Below are 24,791 nucleotides of genomic sequence, written 5' to 3'. Positions count from 1 at the left end.
CGAGCTCCGCTCTTGCATATTCTTGGGCCATCTCTCTGACTTAAGCATCGAAGGGCCGGCGCCGGAAAAACCCGGCCACCGGCTTCTTGCAGGTCTTCCGGAGGACGCCGCACATCGTCGAATCGCCGTCATTCGCCAAGCCTTCCTGGAGCTCCTCCTTCCTGGCCCAGTGGTCGCCTCCGGGTCCAAATTCCAGCAACACCCACAAATAGTGTCAATTTGTTGCCATCAAAATTTGATCTGGTAGGTGGAAGGTTGCAGATGAATCCGCATGCGGAGATGGAGATCCGATCTGTGCTGGGCCTGGACGATCTGTATGTAGGGAATGAAGAAGAGCTTGAAGGTCACCGGGGCTAGTCCGTTGAGGGCCTCTAGGAACAGCAAAAGGAGGAAGAGATCCGGAAAATAGAGAGAATAGAGAGTATGCATATATTTTTCATGGTACGTACGTGGTACCTTGGACCTTCTTTTCTGCCAAAGTTGAGTTCTAAAATTCTGAGTCAGTAGCGATCTATTTTGGAGCTTTTTCTTATCTAGATTCATTCAGACATCTGAGTCCTTTTGAAATTGGTTTTTCCTATGCCACGTATCATCAGCGAAGAATGAGTATGGAACAAGAAAACAGCAAACAATGAAAAATAATAAAGAATACCTAGAAATTCATACACATGGAAGGAAAAATACAAATTGAAAGAAAAGGAAAATTGAAAGAGGAGAACGGAAAAAGTGAAAAAGAAAAAGGGACGGACGACAGGGCGTGATCGCTTTTGCTTTTTGTTTTTTCTTTTTTTCTTTCTCTAATTTTCATTTATTCTTTTCCTTTTTTTTTAATCCCCTTTTCCCCACTTTACAGTCTTTTGAAAAATCCTTTACCCAATGCCGTCTCCCTCGCTGGGTCTCAGTAAGACCCTCCTCCTCCTCCTCCTCCTCCTCCTCTCCCCCTTCCCATTCCCAAAATCCATTGAGAAGGAATATCTCGCCCTACACTCTCTATCTCTCACTCCAGGCCCAACTGGCCGACAGTGTTAACGTGCCAGGAAGTATAACCGTACAACGACCATCAGTAGTTTTTAAAGAAGACCGGCGCGGCATCAAATACTAGGTACTAACCAGAAGCAGAAGCATGAGTCTCCAGGTCCAGCGCCTCCCTTCTTCCTCCTGCCACCTCCACCCCGACGAGCTCGTCACCGGCTTCTGCGCTTCCTGCCTCCGCGAGCGCCTCGCCCACCTCGACTCTGCCTCCTCCGGCCGCAAGTCCGCTTCGTCCTCCGCCTTCAAATCCCTCTTCTTCAAGGCCGTTGGAGGAGGGCGACCCGCTTCATCAAACTCCACCTCCTCTTCGTTTTCGCGCCCGGAGCTCCGCCGCTGCAAGTCCTTTTCCTGCGGTCGCGGCGACGGCTTCTCCGGGCCCCGTGCCTCCGCTTCATTCGAGCTCCACCGCAAGTCCTGCGACGTCCGCGTCCGCAACACCCTCTGGTCCCTCTTCCACCAGGACAACAGCGAGAGGGACAAGAACCGGGCGCGAGACCCTTTCCTCCCCTCGGCCTCCTCCTCCTCCTCCGCCTCCGCCGCGGCGGGCGGGGAGGTCGAGGGCGAGTGCCCGAACCTACGATTCCCTCCCCCGTCTTCCTCCGTCGCGGCTCCCGTGCTCGAAACCTGGGAAGCGGAGGAGGAGGAGGAGGGGAGAGACAACGGGGACGAAATCAGGGTCGTGGGCCCCGTCCTCGTGGTCGGAACGTCGGGGGAGATCGAGGGAGGAGAGCGGGAGGAGGCGGAGCTGAAACCGATGAAGGACCACAGAGGTTTCGACTCCGCTGGCCAAGCCAAGAAGCCCCCTCCTAAAGACCTCAAGGACATCGCCGGCAGCTTCTGGCTCGCCGCCTCCGTCTTCAGCAAGAAGCTCCAGAAGTGGCGGCGGAAGCAGAAGCTCAAGAAGCAGCAGGGCGGCAGCAAGGCGGCCGCGTCCACCATGCCGCCGTCGGAAAAGCCCCCCAGGTCGTCCCGGCGATTCCGCGACACGCATTCGGAGATCGCCATCGATGCGTTCGGCCGGCGGTCCTGCGACAGCGACCCGCGGTTCTCCCTCGACGCCGGCCGGTTCTCGTTCGACGACCCCCGGTTCTCGTGGGACGAGCCCAGGGCCTCCTGGGACGGCTTCCTCAGCGGAGGCCGATCCCTGTTCCCTCGCCTCCCTCCCATGCTCTCCGTCGTCGAGGACGCCCCCGCCCCGGCCGTACAGCGGTCGGACGGCCAGATCCCCGTCGAGGAGGACGCCATGACCCCGGGCGGCTCCACCCAGACACGGGACTACTCCTTGGACTTATCTAGCTGGCGGCGGCGGAGCTTCGAGCGGTCAAACTCTGTCCGGAAGGCGACCATCGAGACTGACGAGCGACAGCCGGCCTCCAATGCCAAGGCGTCTCCTGCCAGTGGCACCGAGTTCTTCCCCTTCCACCCGGGAAGCTTGCTCGACAGGGATCTAAGAGATTTCAGCTCAAATTCTTTGAGGGACGATCGCTCCGAGAGCTTTGTATCGGCTTTCAGAGACTCCTGCAAGGGGAGTTGTACAAAGAAGTCCGGGAGGTGGAGCAAGGCATGGAACATCTGGGGGCTTATACACCGCCGAGGCAGCAGCAGAGGAGGAGACGATGTGGTTAGGAGATCCTACTCGGAGTCGTGGCCCGAGCTGCGGGCTCGGGGCTGCGGTGGGAAGATTTCGCGGTGCAACAGCAGTGTGAGTTCGAGGAGCTCATTCAACGGCGATGGTGGTGGCGGTTTTGGGAGCATGACGAGGAACAGCGTGGTGGAGACCGACGGACATGGGAAGAGGAGGAGGGAGGAGATCGTGTTGGAGAGGAACCGGAGTGCGAGGTACTCTCCCAGCCATTTTGAGAAGGGCTTGCTAAGGTTCCACTTGACACCAATGCGGAATAGCCGGAGGAATGGGGGGTCGTCGGGGAAGGGAAAGCACGTCGGTTCTCATTACCTGACAAGGAGCGTGCTAGGATCGCACCGAGCCGGTTCATGTTCTTCCTGGGAGTAGGCGCGTATATTTCTGTATTGCTCTCCTTGCTGGGTGAAAAAGCAAGCATTATATTTGCTGCATTGGCTTATAACATGTTTGATTGTTTATCCCCTGTTATCCTGCTCGCTTGGATAATAACATCTCTGTTTGTCCTGTCTTAGCTCGCGGTGCTAAAAAAAAGAATATGAGGACGGAAATACAATCTTCACGTTGTTGATTAGTTGTTTTTTAGGTATACAATCTTGAACCTTTTGTAGAGTTCCTAGCTGCCATCATCAAGTTATGCTAGCTTTTAAACCGTATATGAAATGCTATCCCGTCAATACAGGTCGCACTTTGTGACACGACTCAGCCCTGATTACTATTTTTGACTAGTTTGTAGGGACTCTACCATTGTTATTCCATGCTAGGGGAGCCCTCGAGCACAATCCAAACTGCATTCACAAATTCATGTATTTGGCTCTCCGCATCAAGCTACACTGTTCGGACATAATTCTTTCTTTCCTCCTTTTTGAACAAATGGGCTTAACTGTTTATCTATGCTTTTTTTCAGGGATGATATATTCTTGATCGGTACAACAGTTCAACTAAATTTAAACATCATGCCTTAGAGATCATGACATACCATTGCGACAACTGTAAAAGTTCTCATATCCCCACAAACGTTACCGTTGTTGGCCCCACTATAGTTCAGTTCAATCAACGTGGTCCACCCAGCGATCTTTCTGCTATGCGCCACGGGCTGCGTGCCCTGCTCCTTATCTTTGGATGCTCTTTAAGTAATGTCCGCAGCCGGATATTCGACAATGTAATTTCGAATGGTGCAACTTTTTGAGAACTTGGAAAAGAAGTACTCGAGAGACCAAATGACAGCATCGTGCAGATTTCAGAGGCCTACCAGTCACAGTTTGCCGGCGGAAGACCAAGCAAAACCACTTCCAAAAGTTTTAACTGACTTACGAGGGGCAGGGCATGAATTTGTTAGACCATAAGAGGAGCTAATCATGAAATCGAGAAAACTTCCCAAGTCTTGTTAATCGGAATGCCATGCTATATATAGTTGATTTCGATGGCATATGGAATGATATGCCATTGAAATGATACGGCATACGGAACTAATGCTATCGATATTTTTAGGGTTAAACAGCTTGGTTGATTTAGCCGCCGCTAAGAGTTTCCAGTTCAGCAGCGAGACTGACTTTTGATTTCACTTGGAAGATACAATGCTGTAGTACCTGTATAGATAGATGTATGCCATTATAGTTTGGCATTTCAATTTCTCTTTTGTGCAGATAATCTGGTCGACGGGGGAATCTCTGGGCATGATCTGCAGAGAGTACTATGATTTTTTTTTTTCTTTCTTTTGCTGTTCATTCACATGTCCAAACTGCAAAATTATGCATCAGGTAAGTGGCACATCTAGCTTGACACTGAGGAGAAAATGTACAGCTTGCATGTGGGTGGGCTTAATGTCTAAAGGTCGGACAAGAAGCTGGAGTTGGGGAGACGCGAAACAGGAAGTAGGGAGATATGGGCCGGAATTGCACTTCAAAACCAGATCTTGATCAAGTTCCTTGATCGTACGATTAATCTTCGGTAAAAGCCGGGTGGCTCCTTTTGCCTCCCCTTTACATCAAAATTCTTGATCGTAAGAAAAATCTGTGGCTCGTCTTCTGTATAGATCCTGCATTCCCTCAAATGATTTTCTTCTCCTACGAGCCACCACCCTCTTGCTCCCTCAAGATCAGCTTCAATGGCAGCGTGCATGACACGCGAGTCTATGGTAGATCTAGTATTTATACGACCCCTTTGAATTACAATGGGGTACCTGTGCTTTTCAAATGATGTCAAGGAACCAACAAAGGCCCAAGCACACTTGGCCAAGAGTGTTCTAGTGAAAGTGGATCGACAATTAGTTTAGTGATAAATAATTCACTTTGTTCTTACAGTACGATTATAGGAAAGAAAATTTACAGAAGATGATTGAAAAATTATGCCTACAAGAATCATGCATCAAACTTAGATACATATGTTATAATCTTCACGGTAAAGGGGGAAGCTAGAATAGAGTCCAATTGGCTCTGGATTAATTAGCTACACACAGAGTCCTCCAGCTGAGGTCAAGAATCATACAACTTTGTTACCGATTAACAATCAAATCTGAATATCATATGCCACTCAGGTTATCCAACTCAGTTTGGCATGAAACAGTCCTTTAATGAAATTGCAAGTTCATGCGGCAGTTCTTTTTTTTTTTTTTTCCCGACGTTGATGTACATTTTCCTATAGTACTTCTATTGTATCTATACAAATGTCCTCTTTTAGTAGCCCAAAGGAAAGCCCAGATACAAATCAATTAGTACATATGTCATTATCATTCTATATAGTTGATTGGATTGAGAGGAAGGAAGCTGAATTCGAATCTTTCAAAAAAAATTAGAAAAAAATAGAAAATTTGGCAAAAGTACGGTCTAGGTCATTTTTTTTCTTTTATTGATCATCCTTAAATCAATATACATAGCTTTTCTATTCAGGTAAGATCCCTTTTTTAGTTCAGACAAGACTCGGTTTTCTAAAATAGACCCGACCCATTGATAGGTCTAAACTGCACGGCTTATTTTCATCTCTGGACAGCGAAGTCATCGAATGTTTATGCTAACCATCTTTGCTTTGATGAAGAGGGATAACAAACTCAGCTGGCACATTGGCTGCTACATTCAGCACAATAGGGACAGGTTATTTCGTGCAGTGGTTGGGCTCTTTCCATGCCTTCCTCACACTGACAGCAGTGCTTCCCTTCAGCGCTAACCATTTTCTGGAATTTTTATATGTGACCGGAGAACAAGTTTTCTTCTAGATTTCCAAATTTTTCCTCTGCTGAAACAGAAAAGTGTCTCTGCATCCCATTATGTGCAGTGCGACAGCAAAATCCCCGGGGAAAAATCAATAAATAGAGATATCGATTCGTCTGCTATTTTTCGAACTGCACGCAGCAGAGTTGACCCCCGGTTATAACATGAAAAGGATTTAACTGGTCGTATTTGCTTACCTGATGTATTTCTTAACAGCGGTGTCTACGTGTGCGTTACTGCATTATGGAGATGGATATCCGCCAGGTATTGTTTGGGATGACGATGCCAGATGAATAGATATCGCTTGGCAGCTGAACAAATTCGCGGCTCATAAAATGCTGCCAGAGCTTTACATTCTATCTTTCTGTCGATGAAGTATTTAATGCACTACGACATGTCAAGAAAATAACGGTTCCTTATCTTTTCAACATTGTTTGTTCCAACCTCGCCTCATGGTGCATTCTTTTTTTTTAAAAAAAAAAAGAAGAATCTTGACATCTCTCTGTCTGACTGAACCAATCTGGTATTTTTGCGCGTATCCGAAATATGAGAAAACAAATGCCTTTTGGAGTAGAACGAATCAATCGCAAAGCCTAAAATAATTCTCCTACGACATAAAATAAATACGACATCTATATCGTGAATTGATATTTTCTTAAATTATTCTGCGGAAAAGGTAATGGAGTAACGGCTACGCAATGTCTCAAGGCTGGGATCGTTTGGCCAAATTAAAAATAATCCGACGAGTTTGAATGAATCGGCAACGCAGCTGTGCTTGCTTTTCATGATTTGTATGGAAGGCAATAAACATCGCCGCGCATGCCTATAATCCAACACTAATTAAAGCCGCAATCCTTGGCTTTTCTGGATGGCGTAACTAAGTCTCATAAATAACAGGGCCACAGAGCATATAATCTAATGTTCCAATTGTCATCAATATTTATTTCATTGAGACTTTGGCCGCCACCTACGTCACTTATCCCGTGCAGACTGCCTTCCCTAGACCTGCATGCATTTCAGCAACCTTGAACAAGTCTTGGGAAGCACGAGCGCCCGGAGCTCATAACTGGAAAGAGACACGACGGCCATTTGTGAGTAGAGATATCGGACTCGGTTTTTCCTATATATTATGCAGGAATCCGGCCGTCAGCTGCTCAGCTTCAGCCGTCGGGAAGAAGACTCCGGTATCGGTCATGGGCTACCATCAAATCCTGATTTCTCAGAGTCATCAACTTGCACCGCTCTCACCATCAGTTTTGATCAGAACCGGATCTACAGGAGGAACTCATTCAGAGCTGCAGCGCGAGGAGTTGCCGGTGCACTCATCCCATGTTTCGTGCCCCGCCGCAGTAAATCTGTGGAGGAAGCTGACTGGGAGGGCAGCACAATCCAACACCGTGATGTTTCCTCCGCATCCAGTATGTTAATTCTTCCATATTAAATAATTCGCACCTTCAAGGATTTCACCATAAGAGAATACTGCAGTACGTAGTAAAGCATCCCACCCACCCCACTGAAACCACCACCAAGTGGTAAAATCCTTTTGTCGGCTTCTTAATTTTCACGGATTGCATGGAACCTTCCATCCATGGTGCTCCATATGTGCAGCAAACCTCGGCACCCCCGTTCTCTAGTCGAGAAACAGCGGTAAACGGAGGAATGAAACTAGTTCATACAAGAATCTACAATTAAGCACGACGTTGTTCGCAGTTTCATAAGAATCGAAATTCGAATTTCCAACTCCTCCCCCGATACGGCCATGCCGATCTCTTTCAAATCCGGCACAAATTGCAGCATAATATACAGAAAAACGAAGAAATTTAGAGATAAAATATTTATAACTCATACCTGAATATCAATAAATTTAAGAGGCAAAACAGGAACACCACGGACATATTTTCGTATAATGATAAAATATTTATTGATAATATCTATTTAGCTTCTACCAAGAACAATTTGTGGCATCCATCACACCGACATTAGGTATTAAGATGTTAAATTCTAGATGTACAATTCATACCTCTGCACCAACATAAAATTCCTTCCCGTATTTATTCTTCTGCTCTCTTTCATCGTCCGCACCAAAAGGCCTTTTTATTAGCATCAGCACACGGTGGCGCCCTTTCAATTCATGGCTTGCACATTGCCAGTCCACCATCAGCATGCAGTGGCTTTGTTTGCCCTTTTGTCACTTCCAAGTTTAGCCCTTTATTAATACCTGATCTTGTTTGACTATTTCAAAGTTACAACGGGTCCCAACAGTCGCATAGGATCCACCTCATCGTTCCAGGCCATAGCCTAAAGCATCCACATGGTGGTCCACCTTTCCGCTAGTCATATCAACCTTTCCTTGAACAATGCTGGATCCCATTCTTCACCAGACATAAACTTTTATCTTTGAGTTCTATATTATCTTTTTATTTCTACAAACTTGCAATACTAGTGTCCGATCATCTGATCACAACCATGTACTAAGATTGGTCTTTCTTCTTGTAGTTTGATAGTAAGTGTTTCTCTCTTTTTTTCTTTTTTATTATTTTTTTTGCATTTGAAACAATTATATATAGAATGTGACATGGAACAGAAAATAAAATGCTGCTTCCGACTTGGCATCGCAAACACATTATTGAGTCCCCGAAAGTTCACTGCATCGCAGAAGTTCTAAGATAGGTGAGTGTCCCTACTCTGCTGCAGGCTCAAAGATATCGACAACAAACAACGGCAGCATCTCTAATTTCAGGCATGGCAGCTCCCGCAGTAGGAATGAAGCACGGCAAGAAACAACAATGTTCTCAATTGCAGATATCTACAAAGCCACTGCAAACTTCTCTGTAGAAAACAGAATCGGGCTAGGAGGTTTTGGAGCAGTGTACAAGGGGAAACTCAAGGATGGGTCGCTTATTGCTGTAAAACGTGCCACCAAGGTTGGACCCCTTTATTTCCACTGGCCAGCATGCATGTCTTCTCATGCTTTGTTGACCATGCATTAGAATGTAACTAATATTTATCCAGGAACTTATTTACGGGAACTTTGATGCAGAACATCTATAACAGGAACCTGTCCGCAGAGTTTAAGAGCGAAGTCCAAATCATGTCAAAGGTAGAGCATTTGAACTTGGTCAGATTCCTTGGATTCCTAGAGCGTGATGATGAGCGTTTACTTGTGGTCGAGTACGTCGGCAATGGCACTCTCCGCGAACACCTGGACGGTATGTTATATGAATCGCTAAGCCTCAAACGACGACAGGACCGATAAAGGTACCTTCGTAAAGTTGAGAACGATAGGATTGCTTCATAAAGATGGAAAGTGGTATCTCATCTTAGGTCGTTCTTGGAGTTCAGCAGAAAGAACAAATTAAGAGTCCAACATTTCAAGGCTTAGAGCCTTAATTCGCTTAGTTGGCTAGGGAATGATCAGAAATCATATAATGCAATGCAGGTTCTCGTGGAGATGGGTTAGAGCTTGAACATCGGCTTAACATTGCTACTGATGTAGCTCATGCTATCACCTATCTGCACATGTATACAGGTAATCTCCAAGTCAGAAATCGATCGAGAATCATCGGTCTCGAGTAGTTTTACTTAATAGAAGTGTTTATTTCCAAAAGAATTTAATCATTCATGGAGGAAAGATTTGTGCGGCACTCAATGTTGATTGGCACACTTCCACAATAGCCCAAAGAGGAGATTGCACCAAGCTCGGCTGTTAACACAAGTCGTATGAATCTCCTTAACATGTCATCATAACATGCATACAGTACATTAATTAAGAAGTAATGTTTGGATAATCAATTTGTGAATGAAGATATGAATCTTGCGTAGCCAGCCATCTTTTTAACATGCTGAGCTCAGAATAACAGTCCCTTGGACGCCCAAAAACATAAAAGCTACCAATTATAGAGTTATCAGGTATCCAGAAATGAAGATAATGATCCTCTAAGCATGCTAAGGTTGCATAAAGAAAACAAATACAAATAGCACGAGAGCTTTATCAATCAGACTGTTCAACAAATTATTACTGTAGCATAAGCCGCGCCGGTTTGCATGGACTTGTTCCCCGATTTTCTTCTGCCATATTTTCTTTTTCTTTCCTGATCGCAATCTGACTCTAAAACAATTTATTTTGTTTTATTTTATTTTTTTCTCTAGATGTCAAATAAGTACTGAGATGGTAAATGATATTTCCTCTTCTAATGTCATTGGCATTAAATCATGTTTAATTTAGAGAAATGAAGTTAGCATTCAGCAAAATGAAGCATCCACACTGCTGTGCTACGCAGATCATCCCATCATCCACAGGGACATAAAGGCGTCGAACATCCTGCTGACGGAGAAGCTCCGAGCGAAGGTCGCCGACTTCGGGTTCGCCCGCCTGGCGCCGGACGACCCGGACGCCACCCATATCTCCACCCAGATCAAAGGCACTGCCGGGTACGTGGACCCGGAATACCTCCAGACCTACCAGCTCACCGACAAGAGCGACGTCTACTCCTTCGGCGTCCTCCTCGTGGAGCTCGTCACAGGGCGGCGCCCCATCGAGCGCAACCGCAACCACAAGGAGCGCGTCACCACCAAATGGGTAACACCGTCGAGCACTAAGCTTTACGCCAAAAAATAAAAAAATATGATAAAAAGAGCGTCCATCTCTTCTCTCGTCTTCTCCTAACAATCAACGATCTGGATGGACAGGCGATACGTCGATTCAAGGAAGGAGATGCGGTGCTGGCGATGGACCCGAGGCTGCGGCGGAGCCAGGCGGCGATCGCGGCGGTGGAGAAGGTGATGGGGCTGGCCCTCCAGTGCATGGCGCCGTCCAAGAGATCTCGACCGGCCATGAAGAGGTGCGCGGAGGTGCTGTGGGCGATCCGGAGGGAACACCGGGAGATGCTGCCGCCGCTCGCCGTCCCGAGGAGGAGCAAAAATCTGCCGAGTGTCGGCTGATTTGGTAGGGCGAGCTTTCGCAACCAGCTTGCGGAGGTAGCAAATTATGTGGAGACCGTGGTGTTGATTGTTTCTAGTCGATCCGAGTATTCGTGAGGTTTCCATAGTATGCAGTGCCAGTCACTAATCTGTAGTTAAATTGACCTAAGATCTTTCAACATTTAAGCTGGTGGTTTAAGTAAGTAGACTCGACCATTCCATCAATCGCCCTACGCAACATTTTGCAGTATCCTTTTTACGTTAACCCGGAGGTCATTCGACAATCCCAGAATAAAAACATCCACCGCAGTCAGAGTACAAAATATCATCAATTTGGCTGACCATATCTGGTAGTGTTCTAGTAGGCATAGTAATGCTCGCAGTATCATCTGTGCTATTTCCCGCATCAATGAAATCAAAAGTCCTTAACTAGATACTCGCAGGCAAGGCAATAGCAGGTAAACTTGAGAACAGAGTTTAGAATATGCCCGTCCAATGCTGATGGAAATGTTAGTCCTAGTCTAGAAGCGTATAAGGTTAGTTGTTACTTTGGTGGAAGAAAAAGCCTATTGTTTAATTTGTATAATTTGAGATATTAAAAAATGTCAAAAATCCTTGGCACATTATAAGGAATCATAAGAGGAGAAGGCTAAAATGTTGGTCTTCTTTTTTATGCCGTCCGTTATTTTTTTTTTTTTTTTGGACTGATAAGGCTGTTTGGAGATTTTTTATCACGCAAGTGTTTGTTAGGGGCGCTCCTTGGCTGTACAAGCTTAAGAAGCTGACTAATATGCAACTCCTCTCTCCTATGCGCCCTTTCAGTTCTTTTGATAAACTGCGTGAGGCTTTTGCCCTACTTTTCTTCTGAAAAAAATGTAAAGGCTTCTTGAAGATGATCATATTTCTATTAAATCACATTCCAAATTTCTCAAATTTGTTTGGGTTGGGGTAGGGGTTTAAGGGAAGTCCGTAATCCTTGGAGGATTTTTTTGGGGTGGCAATCAGCGATAAACATTTGGCTGTCCAAAATCTCCGAAAAAAAGTTTCACCTTTCTTCGCACGAATCCAACATCGAATTACCCACCATACAGATCTCAAAGCATTCTGTCATTCATCTGTCGGCGTAAATCTCAAAGCAAAGCGAAAGGAAAGTGCATCCTTCCGTCGTACAAAAGATACAACCCCCTTCCATCTCAAGTTATTTAGAGCTTGCAGTTTGGAATTCTTACTAGCCTGTAAAGCTCACAACCTCCTTTCTTTTTTTTTTTCAGAGTTACAGGTTGCATAGTATTTGACGATGGTTGAAATCACAAGTAAAAAGAATGGATAGATAGAACATCAGTGATACTAGTTGAATAATTAAATTCTGTAATTGGATTAGTTTTATTGTTCGTTATGAATTGAGATTATTATTATTTATGGACATTGAGATTGTGATAAATTTTTTTTAGATCTAGCATATTCTTTGGGGTTTTACTCTAGAAAGTATGTAACCGACTAACCGTGCCGTGTTCTGAACTTGGGTATTCGGTTCGAGGCATGACGGAGAAAAAAAGTGATCTGCAGTCCAGCAGCTTTGCTCCTGCTTGGACTCGGTCATTTTGATCATTCAGACGTAAATGTAGAAGAATGGGTTTTTATTCTAGAATTAGCTTCGAAGGAAGGAGTAAGAAAGATGCTCAGAAGATCAAATATTTCGCCGGAAATGGCTTCCTCGACGCATGGTGCGCCAAGAAAATTAATTTTGAACATTATCACCAGCAATTTACTTGACAATGAAGAAATGAAACCCAACCCCATCCAAGAAAGTCAGGTTGCATTCCACAAATCTGCCCGGCCCGTACAGATGCTCTCCAATCATCACATCTCCTGACCCTCTTCTTCTTCTTCTTCTTCCTCGTAGTATTCCTCCTCATCAGCAGTTGCATCCTGGTACTGCTGGTACTCCGAAACCAGATCGTTCATATTACTCTCTGCCTCCGTGAACTCCATCTCGTCCATCCCTTCCCCTGTGTACCAGTGCAAGAAAGCCTTCCTCCTGAACATGGCGGTGAATTGCTCGCTCACCCTGCGGAACATCTCCTGAATCGAAGTTGAATTCCCAATGAAGGTTGATGCCATCTTCAAACCGGTCGGTGGAATATCACACACAGTGGATTTGACATTGTTGGGGATCCACTCCACAAAGTAGGAAGAGTTTTTATTCTGCACATTGATCATCTGCTCATCCACTTCCTTTGTGCTCATCTTACCCCGGAACATGGCCGATGCTGTAAGATACCTCCCATGGCGTGGATCAGCAGCGCACATCATGTTCTTGGCGTCCCACATCTGCTGGGTCAGCTCTGGGACCGTGAGAGCACGGTACTGCTGCGACCCACTGGACGTTAATGGAGCAAACCCCACCATGAAGAAGTGAAGCCGTGGGAAGGGGACGAGATTAACGGCAAGCTTTCGGAGGTCGGAGTTGAGCTGACCAGGGAACCTCAGGCAGCATGTCACTCCCGACATGGTTGCGGAGATCAAATGGTTCAAGTCGCCAACTGCTCCAATGGAAGATGACAGAATTAGTCAGAATGGCAAAATGAAGTGCGCGTGCAAGCATATAGCAGGTGGCTTACAGCTGGGGGTAGTGAGTTTGAGAGTTCTGAAGCAGATGTCGTAAAGAGCTTCGTTGTCGAGGACCATGCATTCATCAGCATTCTCCACCAGCTGGTGCACCGATAAGGTGGCATTGTAAGGCTCGACGACGGTGTCAGAGACCTTGGGGGAGGGGAAAACAGAGAAGGTCATCATCATTCGATCCGGGTACTCTTCCCTTATCTTAGATATCAGTAGCGTCCCCATGCCTGACCCGGTTCCTCCTCCCAGCGAGTGACAGACCTGAAACCCTGCAAGATTCCCAAGTGACAACCTCTAAACAGACGAGCAGAAAAGAACGGCACAGAACTGTCGGACTCTGAAAATTTCCAATCATAAAAATCCGACGGATCAGCACCCAGAAAGTTCGAAAACTTCTTTAGATACGAATTGTCACATGTTCCAAACATTTTGCAGTCAAATAACTGCAACATGAGCATCAACCGAAAACAAAAGACGAAGACCAATGAAACGCTTAGAATTGGATGGGGGGCAAAAAAAAAAAAAAGAAAAAAGAGGAGAAAAGTATAAAAACCAGGGGAAATCTGCAAAAAAAGATGTTCAGATCACGAAAAACCTCAAGATTTAAGGCAGGAGATCGTACCCTGCAAGCAATCACAATTCTCTGCTTCCTTCCGAACCACATCAAGCACGGAATCAATCAGCTCGGCACCTTCGGTGTAGTGCCCCTTGGCCCAATTGTTCCCAGCACCAGACTGCCCAAAGACAAAGTTGTCGGGGCGGAAGATCTGGCCGTAGGGGCCGGAGCGGACGCTGTCCATGGTGCCGGGCTCCAAATCCATGAGCACGGCTCGAGGAACAAACCGCCCGCAGCCGGCCTCATTGTAGTAGACGTCGACCCTCTCAAGCTGGAGATGGGAGGTCCCATGGTACCTCCCGGTGGCATCAATGCCGTGCTCGGCACAGACCACCTCCCAGAACTTGGCACCGATCTGGTTGCCGCATTGACCTCCCTGGATGTGAAGAATCTCGCGCATTTTTCTCTTACCCTTCCAAGCAAAGAAGAGTGAGACTTCAGAATTAAATAAGGATGATGGGCTCGCCTCGTAAATAACGCGGCGCAACGGCTAGTCGCCTCTTTTTTGTTTTTTTTTTTTTAACTTTATTCTTGGGCAATCGGATTTCCGCTGGAAATGGGAGGCTCTGAAAGGCTGGATGGAGCAGCGAAGTTCGAACGGTTTGGAGAGCAACGGTCGAATGCGTTCGGGGATTTCAAATTTCGAATTCTCGGGGCAGCCGGATGAAGACAAGGAGAGCGTGCACGACGGTTGGTACCCCTAGACCGCACTGGATTCTGGACCAAGGTTCAAAATAGGCCCCGTTAGGCCACGCTATTTAAAAAAAGGGCCGCAATTGACATGCCTTCTAGTTGGAGGACGCGTGCACAAAAGGAATCACGGGCTTTATTTGTAAAAATATTTTAAAGGGGAATAAGTTATTGGTTAGCTCCTACCATTTTTTACTCTGGAATGAATTATGCTACCCTACATGATGAAATGCATCCAAGGGCGGCCCAATATATTTGGAGGCCTAAGACGGATTTAGTGAATAAGATTTTTTTTAATAATAAAAAATTTTAATAAGTATAAAATATTTAAAAAAAGATATAAAAATAGATAGCTGTCAAGCATATTATTTCAACAAAGATACATGAATGCAATAAAGATGGATAAAAAGCTTCTTCAATTAAATATAATTTTTGAATGGAAGCACAGAAAAGTAATTATGCTTAAGGAAGAGCCCATGAGATAATGCTTGGCAGTACTGTTTCTAATGTAAAAAAGGAAAAAAAAAAAAGCGGAATAGGAAAAGGTTATCCCATGGCACTTCATAGCCAAGGTAGAGTAAATAATTTGTCCCAGAAAGGGACCTCTCTATAAGAGAAAGTAGGGGCATTATGGGAAATTCACTCTATCTAATTAATAAAAATCCCATCCCACCATCTCCCCTTCAAGCGAGTACCCAAGCAGCAACTGCAACATCGCAGCACAGCAGCCATTCAATCCCCCCTCCCTCCTTTTCTCTCTCTACCAACCAAGAGGGGAGAAGACACCGAGAGGAAAATTAAAAGAATCTCCACCCTCCAAGAAGTCCATCTCCAATCCCCCTATCTTTCTTCCTGACGGCCCAGCTAGATCAGGAGTAATGTGAGGGAAGTAAAACCAAGACCAAAACCAAAAAAGAGAAGGGATGCAAGATAAGAGTGGCTTCAGACGTGTACCAAATCTCTCCTCCCTCTTTCTCTCCACCCGAAACAAAACTACAGTCCCCAACTTCCCAAATTGCCCCTATGCAGGCCACTCCATTCCATCAAGGGGGAAGACTCGTAGCCAGCTCCTGTTCCCGTTTTATATGGGGCCTTTGTGTCCTTTTGGTCATCAGATATAGAAAACAGGGCAAGGAACCTCCCTCTCCCTTTCCCCCTCCCTTCCTTATGTGGTTATCTTTCTTTTGCTTCCTGGAGGCTTTTCATTGGCTCGAGGCCTTAGGCGACCGCCTCCCCCCCTCTCCCTTCCTTCAGTGATTATCTTTCCTTTGCCTCCTGGAGGCCTTCCATTGGTCCGAGGCCTTAGGCGACCGCCTCCCCCCTCTCCCCTTCTGGATGCCTCGGTCGCCTAAAGCTCGGGCCGGCCCTGAGTGCGCCTATAATTTTTTCACATCGATATTGTAAAAAAAATAGTGTCATAAACACTTTTGGCCAACACATATTGGAATCCTCAAGGGACATCCCTCTTGTTCGAAAATCATGTCATACAAGATTATATAAGGTTTCTTTCTTCACAGCACAGCCCTAAAATTCTCTAGTCCTTTTGTTTCCCCATCGGGAATAGAAACTCATCTTAAAACTCCATCTCATATTTATACTTCCAAGGAAAGTATGTTCTTTTCTAAATTCTAATACCAATTAAACATTTAAAAATTTTAAAATTAAATACATTAATTTTTTTATCATGATAAATTTATTTAGTTATCATATATTATTTTAAATTTTTAGAGTTATTAAAAATTTATTCACGCATGATCTTTCAAACACCGTTCTTAAATTTATAGGGTCGTGTTACGTAATTGACCCTTGACCCTCTCGGCTTCCGAGCCAAAGCCTTCGACCCCTTCTCCAAAACCAAGAGCAAAGAGGTGTGTCCCTTGATCTCTTTCTAAATCTTCTCTTGTTATTTCTCTTCTTCCCTATTTTTTTTCTTTTGCTGGAACAGAAGTATCATACATAACGTGTAAAGATACATCCAAAAAAATTAAAAAGCAATATATCGCGGAGTGCATGGGCAGCTCCGCCTCGCCCACCCATAGAAAGTCTCATATATGGTTGGCGACAAAGAAAGCCACCCAATCCGTAGTCTCATTCGCCTTTATAAACACATGCTTCGCCTGAATAACTATCCCATCACACACCATGGCCCGGATGTCTCTCACCAACGGGTGGTAATCACCGACCCCGCCTGAATCAGGTAGAATCCACCCAATGATTGTTGCAGAGTCGCACTCCAGAAGAACATCTCTAGCCTGCAACGTGCGTCGCACATACCTCAATCCTGACCATACTACTCTCAACTCCGCCCCTAGCACCGAGATGTCAAATAACTGGCAACCTCCAGCGGCAATCACCCTAGAGTCTGGGCCCCTAACAACAAAATCCGCACCTTCTCTCTCACCGCCCTGTAGGACGCAACCAACGAAATTGACCTTGAGAAAATTTGGGGGTAAGGGCTTCCAGGTGAAAAACACAATGCGGGGCGCTCCACGAGCAGAGGTAGAGCCCCAAGTATCCCGAGCTATCAAAGGTCTATTCGAATAGGTCACCTGAGAGACCTCCATCGCCAGTAACCGCGCTCTCTCCACCACCACCCCCAGAGAGGGTCCACTCTCTCCAAACGTCCAAGCGTTCCTCACAAGCCAGATCTGGTAGGCAATATAGGTCGCTCGCACCACCTCCAGTCTGAATTGTGAAGACCTGGCCAAACGTCCAAGTACGAAGGAAGCAGCATGACACCAGACCTCCGTGGGAAACTCCACCCACTTCCAGACCCTCCTAGCTCGATGGCACTGAAAAATAGCATGGTCCAGCGACTCCTCTATCTGATACTCAGGGCATTGGGAATGGATCCCCATGCCCCTCCCACTTAATAGAAGTCTCGTCGGTAGCCTACCCCAAGCAACCTTCTAAAGGATTAAGGTCACTATGGGGTGCAGTCCAAAACGCCAGATCTAGCCGAAATCCGCCGCCACCTGCCCGCCACCCTGAACGATGCAGCAAACATCGGCGACCTTGACACTAGTCCTGCAAGACGTGCTCCAAACCCTGATATCAGGATAGGGGTGCTCCGAAACGGGGAGTGATCTAATCTACTTAGCAAGTGGCTCGCCAAACAACTGGCCGAGCTGGAGTAAGTCCCACCCCCCTCCTCCAGGAAGAAGAAGAAGGTCACCCACCTGGAGTCTCTCCACTGCCTCAAAAGGGGGTTAGATTGCAATCACATTGGAAATGAAATGGGCAGGTGCCGAAGGGTTTCTTGGGCTTGGGGAAGATGTTGATCCAGTACATAAGCTTGAAGGAGCAGAGTGTGATGATGAATGAGGAGAAGCGGAGGGTGCAGATGACGTTGCAGGGCATTCAAGATGTGATGCGGGCCTACCACTCTGCCGGAACTCCCGCTCTTCCTCCACCCTCTCCAGTTCGTGGCAACGCCAGCGGCTCCACTTCTTCCGGCATTGTACCCCAGCAGCGGGTCTCCTGCAGGCATCATTGGATCTTGTAAATCACATCGTAGTTGTGTAGATTGACTTCTCTCGACTGAATTTTAAAGGGGGGAAAAAATGATATTACTTGGTGTTTGACTCCCATGACATGCAACTGCTGTCGTTTTGCTCCTTCGAGTAATTCAATAAGAATCACAGGGGTCTAGATCCGGGCTAGAGTAGAGATGGAGATGATTGATCAATGTGAAAGGAAATCTAGAACGCACTAGCACTGCCAGGATCTCAATGTTATCTTCAACATGCTTGCATCAACACATATACAATCCACCCAATGCAACATAGAAATTGATGGCTACTTTCATATATATGCAACTTAAAGTGAGAGAATTTCAAGCTTTGCATCACGTGTAAGAAACAACACAGTTGTCACCTTCCACCATAGTTGCTGACTTTCTGGAGATGTGATTATAGACTTCAAACTGGACCAACAAATTCACAATTTGTTACCATCGGCCAGGCCTTTCCTTCAATTTCAACTTGATTCTCCTTGCCTAATACCGTCAAGGGGCAACTTGTAGTTTTAGGGTAAGAAGGGGCAACGGTCCTTGGATTAGAAATCTGCACACAGTCAGTAGTCATATGATTTTCCAATGTAGGGACCATGAATGATAGATAGAAGAGCTACTAAGAAGCACAATAGCTACCTACAATAGATGTCAGATAAATATATATATATATATATATATATATATATATATATATATATATATATATATATGCTCTCTTGATAGCAGATTTGCTGCATGTAGATCAATCTCATTCTTTGCTTACATATCTTGACTGACCGACCCTAGTGAGATTACATTGACTCTGGGGTTAAGAATCATGATGCTGAGATATCATATCTGCTGTTGCCCTAGTTAGTGTTTATATCTTATTATGTGTTTAAGAGTTGCTAAATGAATACTGATCAGCTTCCAGCATTAAAACGAGAACGATGCATCATCGGAAGCTTAATGAAGAGGACTCCTAAATATGCAGGCCATACAGTAAATGGAGCTGCTGTCATCGAAGTTATACACAGCCAGCAACCGTGCTCACATTTAAAGCATCCGAACCTCCCAAATTTTCAGCTCCAATACATAACTCTTCATCAGCTAATAAGAGAAAAAGCTTCTAATTCTTCTCCTCGAGTTCCTTCAGCTTCAAAAAAAATCATGCACTCGACCACCTGGTGAATCATCCATGATAGGAGGTAGTACTATATGTCCTAGACGAATATACAGCCGTTGCCTTATTCTTTCCTGTAATGTATATTTCTTTTTGGTTCCTTTAGGTATTTCATCACCCCTTTTCTTTTTTTTTGGTGGTGGTGCAACGGCAACTTACACGCGCCGGGCGTGGGTACAATGGCAAAACCCTCCAATGGCAAACAAAATGGCATGGATGCTTCAGTTCTCCGGCCAACATCCATGAACAGTCCTACGGTTTCATCTCCAGTTCGAGGATCCTCTGCTGCAAAGAGCCTATTCAAGCAGCCACGAGTCCCAGACCAATTCTTCTTCTAAAACCCCTCCACATGCAGCCGCTCTCTTCTCGAGCTGGCAGATCAATTTCTCCATCAGAAAATCGGTCCCGTCAAGTCACTGATGCTAGCAACTCGCAATATATTCCTTCATCCAACGGCACCTTAATTTCATCCAAAACTGTTATAAATGAAATTCGAAGAAGGTGATCAAAAGAGAGCATGTGGAAGGGAAGATGGATTTTGATAACCCTCATCTACAAATGGGTTTAGAAGTTCCAGTTGCTGTTTTGCCACCGAGGCACTGGATCTAGCCATGCCTGTGTAATTTACACCCCTTTTGTAAAGATCTGAATTTGAGCCCGTTATTGGGCCCAAAGAACTGAAGTCGGCAATGGATGCCAACTTCAATTTGCTCTTCGTGGTCTCCCCACGATGACCACGCCGGCCGAACGGCCAGCGATTCCCCCGCAAACCCCTCTCTCCCCCTCTCTCTCTCTCTTCGTGAAGAAGGTTGGGAAACCCTCAGAGAAGCTCTATCCCTCCCCCATCCCTCTAAAAAAAAAAGTAAACTCATTCTTTCCTCCTCTTCTTTTCTTTTTTTTGAGAGGATCGCTGGAGCCACCGTCGCCGCCATCGCCGCCGGAAAACCACTCGTCGACGACTGGAGGTGAGAAAGGCAACCTATCTATTATTTTTTTTTTGGATTTAAGGGGAAAGGAATGAGGGATGTCAACCGGTTTCACTTCCCCTGTTTCGGAGAAATTTTTTTGGTGAGTTTCGGCCGGCCGGGGTCAATCCGGCCGAAACGAGTTCGGCCGAAGGTGGGCGAACGCGAGGGGGGGGGGGTACCCAGCCTTGGTCTCTTGGTCTCTCTCTTCCTCCTTCTCTTCTTCTTCTCTTCCGCCACTCGTGACAGTGGAGTGGCCGACGGCGACTGGCCGAGCGCCGCCGCCGAGGGCCACGGTCGACCGCCGAGGGCCGACCGGAACCACCAGCAACCCCTTCTTCCTTCTTCCCCTTCTTCTTCTTTTTCTTCTTCTTCTTCTTCTCTTCCTTCTCTCTTCTTCTCTTCTTCTTCTTCTTCTTCTTTATTCTTCCTGGGTTTTTCTTGCTTTGAAGTCCGTGCCTCATTTGTGAACCAGATCTTGAACCGGGTTTAAACTGTGAACCGGTTCCACCTATTCCGTGAATGGAGTTTGATCCAAGTTTGAGTGAATGGGTTTTGGTTAGGGTCTGAATCTGAGTCAGGAATTTGGGTTAGCCTGATGTGAGTATGGTCTGGTTCGTCAAGATTTGATCTGATCTGGTCTGATCAGATCTGGTTTGGGTTGGGTTGGGGATCTGTGTTGGGCTGAGTTGAACCTAATTGGATCTGTGGGCTGGGTTGGTTTGGGCCGGAGATCTGATCTGGACCTGTAATCTGGTTTGGTTCAATTGGGCCTAATCTGTGTTGGGCCACAATTGGTTTTGGGTTTAAAGGATTCTGATTTTTGGGATTTGGTTTACTTGTTCTTAGGGTCTATGTTTGATCTTGGGGGCCCATTCTTGGATCTATGAACTTAGGAGTTTAAGGGGTTGAAATTAGTTTAAATTATGTTTCTTAATTAATTAAATAATTAATATTTATGTTTAATCAGGGGTTCGTGATATCTGTGGCAGGGATTTTTAAGCGAGCCCAGGTAGGTGACCTATTGCTTTAAAGTAGAATTTTAACATGTATCTTGCATATGTCGATGTTATGTTTTATTATTGGCAATATGTGTTAGAATTAGAATTAAATATTTAATTTCATAAACTGTTATGTGCTTTATTATTGGGAGTATGATCATGACTTTGATTTGGAAATTTACCATGTGGAAAGTTAATTTATTGATTTTTAAAATCCGCGTGACTATAGTCTAAGCCCCGCCAATGGGATGATACGTTGGCCCTGTCGACTTGTACTGAAGAACTAGTTCCGATACCACGACCACCGGTGATAGAATAGTGGCGGCACAGGGGTGCGTTTTGCTCTTCGGAGCGGCTCGGTGGAGTGTGAGTTTGGCACCAAGGGGTGCGGCACAGTGGTGCGTTGGCTCAGTGGAGCGGCTCTTCGGAGAGTTGTATTGGCACTTCGATGTAACCATACCACTGGGTGATGTGGCCGTAGTCATGTGGTTGAGTTATTTTGAGTCTTGGATCGGATTTACGGATTATCGTGTGGATCTTTAGATTCATGAGTTTTAGCTGCTTTCTTACATACATCATGACATGTTATATGATGACTTTATTGCATGATGTTGTTGGAATTTGTATCCTAAATGTCAATCGTCAGCATATTGATGATTGAATTTTGTAAATGAATTGACAAATTAATAAAGTGTTATTTGGCATTATTCATCATTTCATCTTCAAATGAACTCTTATATGATGAAATCCTTAGGACTTATGTTATGATAAAGGAGGATTTATCTTTGAGTCCTTAAACTTGTTTGCGACGAAATGATATGTTGTTACTAGGACGACAACATTATCGAGATTAGGTCGTTGTGTGACATATACGTTGGTTGTCCTCTTAACCAAGGAGTGTGGAGACACTGGTATGCCACACAAGTGAAGTGTAGAAGTACATTTCACTAAACGTGACCAATTCCGGAACGCTCTACTGTCGAGAGATGTTCCGAGTGGATATGGGTATAAGTTTGGCCCTCTGACCTGAGACCGCAACCTGTGACTAGCAAGCAACTCACTGTACTTTGGTACCGGACTACCTGAATTTCTAATTCAGTGACGGAAGGTCACTGGGTGCAGTCAAGTACTTGCGTAGTCAGTTGTGAGTCAAGATGGAATTGACCCCTCCTGAAAATAGGAGATAATGTCTTGTGATTAATTTAGCAAAATCTTGGCCAGGGTAATCCCAGTGAGGAGTCACGGGATATCTAAAGTTAATCACATAATGGATGTACTAATTATAGGGTTGACAGTGAGCTCTAAGTCATCCTGGCATTAAGAGTCAAAGGGATTGAATTATACAGTAACCATAGTTCAGGGTTCCAGAATATTTGCTTCGCATATATTCGACCTATCCGGACGTCGGGTACCATTGCTAGATGGTCACATCGATTAGTGTAGAAAATTGTTCTTATACTACCGGCTTAGGTTCGAACCTATGAGGTCACACGCATAGAAGATTCCTGATTGATCAAGAAAGCTGATGAATGATTAAGAATCATTCAGGGATAATTTGGTCAATTTGATTGGCAAATTATCTTATAAAATAATTAAAGTAATTATTGAAGGATTAATTAGTAATTAAATTACTAATAAACTCAATTTGATTGAGTAATTGTGCTAAGGATGAGCCAAATTGAATTGGATTCAAGTTTGGGCTCAATCAGGGTTTTGACCTGATTGGATTAGGTCAGAACCAAAAAGGACTTAAGCTGATCAAATTAATTTTAAATTAATTTGTTCTTAATTGGGGATTGACCTAATTGAATTAGGTCCAACACAAAGTAATAATTCAATTTGATTGAGTTTGCATGAGCCAAAATTGAATTGGATTCAATTTGAGCTCAATCAGGGTCTGACCTGATTAGATTGGGTTCAACCAAATTGCTTTGTTTTAATTCGGGTTTGACCAAATTTGATTAGGTGCAACCCAAGGGGATTAGGCTCAGATGATGTGGCAATTATTGGTGACATGGAATTGGATTTCATGAATTTTAAATAAACCAAAATTATTGCATGGCACATGGACCCATTGCTTGACACATGGCGACATTGTTTGTTATTTGAATTTAAATTCAAACATTAAGCAATGTGTTAAATGATTTTAATCACTCAAACCATCAGCCAAGGTGGCGTCTGAGTTTTTGAATGGATTAAATTCGAATTTCAAGAGGTGATTTCGAAATTATGAAGTGTTTTACCTTGCCGCATGGATTTCAAATTCCTTCCCTCTTGCACATGTGTTTAAAATTTGAATTTAAATCAGATTTGGTTGAGATCTGATTTGGGTTGTTCCTATTCCTTTGCATGTGCCAACTAAAAGAGGTTTTCTGAAAATAAATGTCGAATTTTGAATGAAAATTCGGAGGCCATTAAAAGGGGTCAAATATGGGCACCAAAAACACATCCATTGCAGCCTTCTTCCTCACCCGCCTCCTCCTCCTCTTCTTCTCCATTTTAGATAGGGTTTTCAAGGTGAATATCTAGAAGATTCAAGATCAGATCTGAGTCCTCTACTTTCCTTACAAACCTCATCTCTATCTGCTTCAAGACGATTGATCAAGAGTTGATTGAATCCCGGCGGGCAGATTTCAGCTTTCAAGTGTTCTGCAGCTGCTAGCACTGTTGCGGAAGAAGATCCTTCAGGACTTCGCGTGTACTTCTCGTAGAGGCCATTCGTGTGCGTGGCTGCGAAGTCAAGAATCAGATTCACAACTTTCATCCATCATAAAAGGTATTAATCTAGCATTAATCATTTATTATGGTGTCAAGGTTTAGGTCCAATTCCCCGAGGTTTTACCCTCTTTTGGGGCTCCTCACGGAGATATCTCCAGAATCCATTCGATGGATATTCGGAGATTAATTGGAATAGAGTTCTTAAGTTTCAGATCTGATAGTTAATCATGCATAAAAGTTTTAGCATAATTGTTTAAACGATTCCGGCATAATCCTATGATTTCTTAAGGTGCTGATTTCTAGATTTGATCTTGTAAGCATGCATGAATTAAATTGTTTGATTCGGTTTTTTCGCTGCGTTTTAAAACTTAAAAAGAACTACGTATGGCTTGATCCCCCTTATGAAGGGGTACGTAGGCAATCCGATCAGGTTCAGCCATGGTTTTCAAAAAAAAAAAAAAATTCAGCATGCTAAACACCGAAGAACCTAGGATTCACTTTCAGTGGTATCAGAGCCAGGTTTATGTTTAAACTTTTATGTTTTAATTCTTGCAATTAAATCTAAAATCATTAACATGTTTAGATTAGATCTAAAGTGCTTTTTATGATTGATTTAATTGCTGATTATGCATGATTAAGTAGATCTGAAATTTTGGATGCATATGATGCATGTTTGTGTTAGGATTAGTAACATGAATAAATCTGA

The 24,791-nt window shown here is 44.7% G+C and overlaps 3 protein-coding genes across 4 annotated transcripts; 2 read left to right on the top strand and 1 right to left on the bottom strand.

Annotated features, from left to right (window-relative positions):
• Nucleotides 1-614: 614 nt before the first annotated feature.
• Nucleotides 615-3,227, top strand: LOC103697237 (protein OCTOPUS-like). Its single transcript, XM_008779057.6, has one exon. It carries the CDS (start codon nucleotides 1,124-1,126, stop codon nucleotides 3,041-3,043), a length of 1,920 nt encoding a protein of 639 aa, XP_008777279.4. The 5' UTR covers nucleotides 615-1,123; the 3' UTR covers nucleotides 3,044-3,227.
• A 3,648-nt stretch (nucleotides 3,228-6,875) lies between these two features.
• LOC103697238 (calmodulin-binding receptor-like cytoplasmic kinase 2) lies at nucleotides 6,876-11,453 on the top strand. 2 transcript variants are annotated; one of them, XM_026801172.4, is made up of 6 exons: nucleotides 6,878-7,295; nucleotides 8,572-8,801; nucleotides 8,918-9,086; nucleotides 9,317-9,406; nucleotides 10,158-10,456; nucleotides 10,567-11,451. In XM_026801172.4, the coding sequence occupies exons 1-6, from the start codon at nucleotides 7,007-7,009 to the stop codon at nucleotides 10,816-10,818; spliced, it is 1,329 nt and encodes a 442-aa protein (XP_026656973.2). In that variant the 5' UTR covers nucleotides 6,878-7,006; the 3' UTR covers nucleotides 10,819-11,451. The 2 variants fall into 2 exon arrangements, with proteins under 2 accessions (XP_088569735.1, XP_026656973.2); XM_088713609.2 differs by lacking the exon at nucleotides 9,317-9,406 and having other exon boundaries at nucleotides 6,876-7,295; nucleotides 10,567-11,453.
• A 1,011-nt stretch (nucleotides 11,454-12,464) lies between these two features.
• On the bottom strand, nucleotides 12,465-14,468 carry LOC103697236 (tubulin beta-1 chain-like). The gene is made up of 3 exons (XM_008779056.3): nucleotides 14,042-14,468; nucleotides 13,419-13,688; nucleotides 12,465-13,340 (listed from the first exon to the last, which is right to left on the bottom strand). The coding sequence occupies exons 1-3, from the start codon at nucleotides 14,433-14,435 to the stop codon at nucleotides 12,658-12,660; spliced, it is 1,347 nt and encodes a 448-aa protein (XP_008777278.1). The 5' UTR covers nucleotides 14,436-14,468; the 3' UTR covers nucleotides 12,465-12,657.
• Nucleotides 14,469-24,791: the final 10,323 nt, after the last annotated feature.

The sequence above is a fragment of the Phoenix dactylifera genome, chromosome 17 (genome assembly GCF_051530095.1).
Source record: "Phoenix dactylifera cultivar Ajwa chromosome 17, Ajwa_hap1_PhDact_Kaust_v1.1, whole genome shotgun sequence".
Taxonomy (NCBI): domain Eukaryota; kingdom Viridiplantae; phylum Streptophyta; class Magnoliopsida; order Arecales; family Arecaceae; genus Phoenix; species Phoenix dactylifera.
This window is presented reverse-complemented; position numbering and strand designations above follow the sequence as displayed.